Genomic DNA, 8350 nt, shown 5'->3' on the forward strand with positions numbered 1-8350 from the left:
GGGGGGGGGGGGGGGGGAGGGAAAGGGGGGAAGGGTGCATCTTAAATTCAAGGTTATCTTAGATTCAGGTAAATACGATACTTATAATAGGGCTAACGCCCCTGAGGTTTGATTACTGACAAGTCACGACAAGAGTTATGACCTGAAATAAAGCCCGAGACAAGCCTCATGGAGAAACAGTTCACTAAAGGATTAAGCTTTAATGTACCTTTCTGGTTACATATTTTGGTATTTAGGGAATCCAATATGTATATTGATGATTCTCTTTAAATCAATACAAACAAAAGAAATTCCAATAAAATACACAGAAACCAGTTTTACACTAATTCGAAACTGATGGTAAATGAGCATGCATTATCTATGGAAATTGATCCTATTATATTCACAACTGTCATTTTGAGATGCCAACTTATACAGCTGCTATTTTGGCATTAAGCATCAATAACTACTGATCAGAGTTGCATAGCTATTACTCAGTACTATATGTTGGGCACACATGAGTGAAAGGGTATATGCAAAGCCATCCACTGGCATGCCAGCAAGAAATTTACAGAAAATTAGACTGCCAAAACCATATAGCTTTCTTCCTCAAGGAATTCAAGCCATTAGAAGATATCATCCATTTTTCAGGGGTTATAGCCATGTTGGTCTAAAGATATAATAGGCAGACAAGGTTATTTGGGTAAATGTAATATATTTTATTAGACCAACTAAACAGTTGAAAAAACTACTTTACATGCTTTCGGGCAGAAATACCCTTCTTCAGGCATAGGGAGAGTCTGCTGGTGTTCATGTACTCTCTTGAGTGGAACAGAAGCTAAAGCCAATGTGCAAAATGCAGGTCTGTGAAAATGCAAGTGTGACAGGGAAGATCAGAGGTGATGGGAGTTAATGGGTGTAACAGGTATGTGGAGAAGGGAAAAAAAAAATACAGAAATGGGGACTGTTGACCAGTGATAAAATGTAGCTTGTAAACTGTAGAGAGGTTACCTGGGGCTACCAGATGGCAGGCACGCATATCTATACAAAACCAGCAATCACCCTAAACACACCAAGAAAGCTGTAATATATAGCCAAGCGCTCTGATACCACTGAATTTGTACTGAGAACACCCGTGATCCTCATGTCACAAATCTCAAACAGGCTTTCACTCAACAAGGACACTTGTCCAGAGAGATAAATCACACTTTTGAAAGAGCCACCCAGACACCAGATTCTACCCTAAAGCTTGTAAAGAACAATTTTCCCAATTATTTAGTTTGTTTAATAAAAAATATCATGCTGTCAGCCATTTACAGTCTATTATAAAAATATATTTTTTAATATTACCTGTTTTGCCAACAACTTCCTGTAATTCAGCAACAGAAGTTATTATTGCAGCAAGGAGGTCAGAACTCGCAAACCAGCTGAGAGCTTCAAGACAACGCAACTGTTCCTTTTGAGGTTCTGTGAATCAAAAATATAGTAATACATTAATATATGTATCACACTATATCTTTAGCTGTTCAGAAACTAATCAAAATAAAATGTCTACAAAATTCATACTCAAAGCTGATCTTTCCTTAAGGAAATTTTAGATCAGTGGTTCTCAACCATTTTATATGCAAGGTATCCCACTATAATTTTTTGACTGGGGTAGCACCCTGGTTGAGAACTACTGTCGTAATGTCTCAGTTCACCTACTTGATTGTCAGGCTACTGTGCTGCCTCCACTAGGTGAAACTGCTTTGCATGCCTCTGATTCTAGGAGGCACCTGTGGAACCTAACTGGGAGGTGGCTATGACAGAAGCAGGTACTCCTGCCTGCATTAGGTTTGTAGGCACAGGTGCCTCTTAGAAACAGGTGCACAGAGCAGTTTCACCTCGCTGTCACTGTTGCATCACCCTTAAAAGAGTCTTGTGACACCCTGGTTGATAACTGCTGATTTAAATTATGATGGTGCCATGCAGTGTGTCAACATTTTGGCTTTTATTTCCTTATTTATGACTTTTCTCTTATTTAGAAGAGATTTGAAAGGATATAATGTGTTGTTTTACTTCCTTTTGCCCTACAAAAAGAGAAAAAGCCCCTCTAAATTTAAATTGAAAATATCTCCGCACAGAACTATATTTTGATTCAAGGATTATTTTGGTCATTTTACTGTCAAATGCATCTTTCAACATTTGACTGCAAAAGATGAATGTCTGATTTATCTATTTTTTTAAGTAGAAGCTTTTCTCTAGATCTGCATGAGTTTGTAAATTCCCATCACTATAATACGTTTGTAAAACACTGTTCTAAAAAAATCATCCATCTATCCATCTTTCTATCTATAGTTACAGATCTATCCATCACTCCTCTTTCAGTTTTCGAACTGATCCTAGTACTTGGATTTTAGGGAGCCTCTAAACCAATGTTTGCCTACATTTTTTAAAGTTGTTAGGCGTACGATCACCAACTGTATTTTTAAAATAATTATTACTACTACTACTGTTACTATTAGTACCATTATTATTATTATTACTAAGCAATAACAGTGTCATTTGACAGAACCAAATATCTTACTTGGCAAATCATACTTGTCCTTGGACTGTCCTATGCAAACAAGGACTCCTACACCTTCTCTGAAACCATCTACCCAGGAGAAAAGAGAACTACATGACTGGCCCAAAATTTGAAGCCTGTTTGCTGCCAGAACTGCAATAACGCCTTTCCGGAATACACATATCATGCCTTTGAAGTGTTTTTTCTTTATCTTCAGTTCATCTTGCTTCTTTTCCTCTATGCCAGACAAAGCATGAACAAGAGTCCTAATTTCCTGGTTGAGTGCTTCATAGGTGTGGACCTGATCCTGCAGAAAGTCTCTTTGTGTAGACAAGGCACAAGTTCGGCTGTATAGAGGATAGAAGGCACCAGCCATTAGTGCACAGGCTGCAAGCAGAGATGAGCAGTCCTTTTGAGCCTGGGTTAACGAACTTTTCAAGTGGGAATGTTCAAGGACCAACTTCTCCCGTACGCTTTCAATCACAGAAATTTTTTCCTCGTTTTTTTCTGCCATTTCTTGATATTTCTAAAAAGTCAAAAGGAATTGTTAACTAAAGTATTTCTTAAATAAAAAATGAGTTGAGTAGATATTTATAGTTAAGCCTTACAGGATAACTTTCTTCATACCATCCTTTTCCATTCAGCTCCAACAGGATAGTGAATTAAAAATATGTATTAAAAAAAAAAAATCACAATAGAAATTATCAGATCTAGTTATTATAATGGAATTCTTTTACATTATTTTTTTCTCCTTGATGCACAGCTATACTATAAATCCAAAAATATATTATCACATTTGTGGTACAGCACTGGCCTTCTACACTGCTATAGAGAACATGGACTCTAATTTTCAGATCTCACAAGCTGAAGACAGAGTACAATACCACACTCAACCTGTAAGTTACTTTTTCAAGAAATAACTATCCCAAAAGCAGAAGACTAATTTATTTAGAAGAAAGAGGTGTGAAAAATAAAAAAGGAAAAACTTTGGGAAATAAAACTAAACAGATTGGCAGCTGCTGGGAAGGGGAAGTAAAGGTGATTTCTTAATTACTTTGTAATCAACTCCCTACTTATATATTCATGGCTTAATTATGCCTCAAACAGAAGTGTGTTCTCAAACAAACACTAGTAAAAACTATTGTTTTTATTTTGACCAGACGTTGGTGGCTTTTTTATTTTTCAATTTAAAATATCTGCTTTTGTTATAACTAAATACAATTGCAGAGAATTATGAATTTTATTAAGTAAATTGTTAAAAACATATAATAAAGTCAAAGTTAATAAAAAGTTCTCAAGCTTGTCCTTTCAGCCAGTAAATGAACAGGTAAGGCTTATACTGTGCTCTTAGAAACTCCATTTCTGATACTCAAGGGTGCACACCAAATTCCAGAACCATGTACCAAAAAACAAAAAACACTATTCTTCCAGCCTCTGATCATCTAAATTGATCATAGGTTCCTGAATGCTAATCAAGATTACTTAGCATAGTGAGGCTGGCATGTAGATGATTAAATCAAACATCCCATTCCTTGAGCTAACTAACTAAGAATGGGAGGTGGAATGAAGATTCAAAGAGTTTGAGAGAAAAAAGCCTGAGCAACCATCATACTCTTTCTATTTTTGACCCAGGATGAGAAAAATAAAGTATATTTTCTATAAATTGATGAAGGTGTAAAATAAAATATTCAGTACAAGTAAATTATTTCCCAGTTTTATCAACATTTAGGCCTTGTGTAACTATATAAGCCCTTATATAGGGCTTATATAATCAATTTAGGAGTTGTTAGATTTTAAAGTAATTTAAAGAGTTATTATAAATAAAAAAGCAGCTGTTTTTTTTTCAAAGAGGCATTGTATATGCATTTGTTTGAGATAGTTTAGAAACAGCAAAGCCTCCATTTGTACAGAGGGTTGGATTAGATCAGTGGGACCAAGGTTTTTGGCAGGCATGCTACAAATTAGACCCAGACCCTCCCTAAGTGCCACTCCAGTTCTCTTCCCCTGTTGTCCAATCTGTAGCTCTACTTCCAACTTCCTGCCTAATCTACTGCTCTGCATTCTGCTGTATCTGCCACTGTGCTGCCTCTCTCCTCACTGAGTTGCCATGTACGACTTAAGGCGTGCATGCTGCAGGTTGGCCACCCCTGGATTAGATAACCTCTGATGTCCTTTCCAACTCTATGACTTTAAGAAAAACCAAGCAACAGGTCTACATTCACATCAATATGTTACACATACACGCACAGAAAGGTGGACAGATACTTCATAAATTGCAGCAAAATTATGATTCTTGTCACTATACAGGCAACCTCTGTGGGAAAGATGAAATGGCTATGTGGAAAAGGCAAGAAAACCTTGAAATTGTGGAAAGTCCTAAAATCAATGAGGAATCACAGAGACAAACCCTGTGCTTGTACTGAGTATGGATTAGATCTATCAAGAAATATGGACACTTGGTACCTCATAAAAATTAGGTTTACAATATAAATGACAGAACTTGTGGTTACCAATACAATACAAATGAAAGAGCATTGGTTCATTTCATTCTCCTCTTGATTTCTGATTCATTTTATTAAATTACAAGATTCTCAGTGCAGGACAAGTGTTGAGGGTTACAATTTGTTCGAGTGACCAAGATGCAAACTAGTTATAGGGATTTTTAAAAATTTAAATCCAAAATTACAATACAAAAACCTGTTCCGTTTGAAAAGCATTATTAACATTGCAGGGCAAGTAACCATAAATCAAGAAAATGCCAAAATGAACATAGCCCATGCAACTTAATTTTGCCTTCTTGTGAGGAACAATGGTCTGTTCCAACATTAGTCTGAATCTATGGAGACCAGAAGTCAATTCCCTGTTCAATCACAAACTGCCTGCATTTCTTGAACAAACTGCATCAGGCTAGATCTAAAACAAGAGCTTAGGTGTTTTGAAGTCAAGTAGTGCAACACTTAATTTAGCTACTTGGCTCCCAAAACAGAATCTACTACCCTGAAGTTAAGTGCTTAAGTTGCTTATACATGTATAGAGGGGTAGAAACCCTGTCTCTGAGTGGAATTCAGAACAATCAACACATTAAGCAGGGAGTCAACAGGAAATGCTGAAAAGAAGAAAGGGTAAGTCTTAGAAATCCCCTCCTCTCACACAGTGCTCGTTGATGACCACTTTGGACTTCATGGAGGCTCCTATGTCAGACTGGAATCTGCTTTGGAATTAGTCCCTTAAGTCATTCTTTAAAAAAAAGAGCACGTGTCATCCCTTTGGTTTATAGTATGAACAGAGATGGAGAAAGTGGGGTTCTCCCTTTACATACTGCCAGTGGTTGGAGCACTTGCCCTCAACATGAGAGACCTAGGTGTTCAAACCCACATCTCTCACCTCCCAGAAGACTGTCCTAAACACAGGGCTTTGGGTTATTCTACATTTGGCACTTTCCACCCTGTATGTCAGGGGTTCCCAACCCCTGGGCCATGGCCCAATGCCGGGCTGTGTAGGGTTGGCTGCTGGTCCCCAGGAGGGCTGGCTGCAAGACCAGAAGTGACCGCAGACTGGCCAACTGCAAACCGGAAGTGACCAGCATACTGCGGACCAGCAGCCACCCCTTTCTTATACTGAGTATAAAAAAGTGTCGGCTGCCTGCCTGCAGCATGCCAATCACTGCTGGTCCACAACCTGCTAGTCTGTGGTCACTTCTGGTCTTTGGTTTGCCAGTCCTCAGCATAAAAAGGTTGGGAACCACCTGCTCTATGTGATATTGCTAAAGCTGTGCCACTCTGAAGAAGAGAATGCAAGAAAGACTGGGTCAGAGAAAGAGAAGAAGGAATATGACTCCATCTTGGGCACATGGCTGGGAAAGAGGTGTCCTGGATTTTGGTTCTTGCTCCATCAACTGTTTACGTATTTTACCCAGTGACTGTTTACTGCAGTGGTGGCCAAACTACGGCTTGCGAGCTACATGCAGCTGGCCGGCATGGTTCTTGCGGGTCGCCGGGGGAAACTGGGCTGCCACCTCAGGGGAAGTAGGTGGGGCTTCAGTGGAGAAATGCACCCCCCACATACACACTCTGCAGCTGCTCTGGATTGCTCAGCAGCTCCCCCCAACACACACTCTTTGTAGCTGCACTGAGTTACTCAGCACCCCCTCCCATCCCCCAGCTTCGGTGGAAGATCAGATGTGGCTCTCAGAGTGAGTAACTCTGGCCACCCGTTTTAGTGTCCTGCCATTTACAGCATTTATACTATTCATATTTTAAAGTGTGTTAAGGCACAATCTACATCTACAATCTCAATCTGTATCTTCACTGATTGCCTGTCTTGTATGCATACCAGCCCAGCCTCCGGCTTCTTTACTTTTCATTCCATCCAGGAAGAGCACACACCAACTCCTGAAACTTCCTCAGCCTGACGAAGGGTTTCTGAACCTGAAAGCTTGCTAAAAATTTTTTTTCCAACTATTTAAGTATGTCTAATAAAAGATATCATATTCACCCAAAGAACTTTGTCTGCCTCAAGGCACAAAGACTTTTGGACATCATTTTACTTACAGTATGCTATTCTTGTACAAGAAAGCTTGAAATGGTAGCTGGAAGGCACAGAAACATCAAGTCTCTAAGTTAATTTGGACTTACAGGTGAAAGGCTAGCACCTAAGCAAGCAAATTTAGACCACAAGCAGACATTTCATAAATTTCATATACATTTGGGCTGGAAGGGACCCCAGAGGATCATCAAGTCTAGCCCCCTGCCCCAAGGGCAGGAAGTCAGCAGGGATCATGGGATCCCAGCAAGATAAACATCCAAATGTGTCTAGAAGGCATTCAAAGCGGTGCTTGAACCGCCTCCAGCGGCAGTCTATTCCAAACCCTGGAAGCTCGGACAGTAAAGAAGTTTTTGCTTATGTCCAGCCTGAATCGGTTGCAGCAGAGTTTGTGACCATTCCATCTGGTTATCCCTTGGGGTGCTCTGGTGAACAGACGTTCCCCCAGATCCTGATGAGCACCCCTGATAAACTTATACGTGGCCACGGGATCACTCCTGAGCCTGCGCTTTTCTAGGCTGAAGAGTCCCATGGCTCTCGGCCTCCCATCATAAGGTCTGTTTTCCTGACCTGTGATCATGCACATGGCTATCCTGTGCACTCTCTCAAACTTCTCCGCATCCTTTTTGAATTGAGGAGCCCAAAACTGGATGCAGTACTCCAGCTGCGGCCTCACCAAGGCTGAGTACAACGGGAGAATGACGTCCCAGGATTTTCTTGAGAAGCATCTATGGATGCAAGCCAGCGTTTTGTTTGCTTTACTAGCCACAGAATCACACTGAAGGCTCATGTTCATCTTGTAGTCAATCATGACCCCCAAGTCCCTTTCCCTTCCCTGACCAGCGTAGCACTGCTGAGCCTATAAGCATGTTGCAGATTTTTCCTCCCAAGGTGGAGAACCTTGCATCTTTCAGTGTTAAACACCATCAGGTTCTCCTCTGCCCATTTCATGAGCCTGTCAAGATCTGCCTGGATCACACTCCTGTCCTCAGGTGTGGATGCTTTACCCCAGAGTTTGGTGTCGTCGGCAAACGTGGCAAATCCGCTTCTGACACCAATATCCACATCATTGATGAAGAAGTTAAAGAGTATGGGCCCTAGGACAGAGCCTTGAGGGACCCCGCTAGTCACAGGGCACCATGACGATTGACATCCATCAACCACCACCCCCTGGGTCCTGCCACAGAGCCAATTCCCCAGCCAGAGGATCATGGTGAGGTCGAGGCTGCAGTTAGCCAGTTTTGCCAAAAGGTGATCATGAGATACCAGATCGAAGGCTTTTTT

The 8350-nt window shown here is 40.6% G+C and overlaps 1 protein-coding gene across 6 annotated transcripts in view; it reads right to left on the minus strand.

Moving 5' to 3' along the window:
- The window catches only part of CCDC171 (coiled-coil domain containing 171), a 406988-nt gene that overhangs the window by 217589 nt on the left and 181049 nt on the right, over window positions 1-8350 (minus strand). For all 6 annotated transcript variants that reach the window (XM_019517555.1, XM_019517553.1, XM_019517556.1 and 3 more), the window contains 2 exons: window positions 2546-3050; window positions 1330-1446 (listed from right to left, as the gene is read on the minus strand). In XM_019517555.1, coding sequence (XP_019373100.1) covers window positions 1330-1446; window positions 2546-3050 — 622 coding nt within the window. The remainder of the gene's footprint in view (window positions 1-1329; window positions 1447-2545; window positions 3051-8350) is intronic.

Source organism: Gavialis gangeticus, unplaced genomic scaffold (genome assembly GCF_001723915.1).
Source record: "Gavialis gangeticus isolate Ggan-Ray unplaced genomic scaffold, GavGan_comp1, whole genome shotgun sequence".
NCBI classification, from domain to species: domain Eukaryota; kingdom Metazoa; phylum Chordata; order Crocodylia; family Gavialidae; genus Gavialis; species Gavialis gangeticus.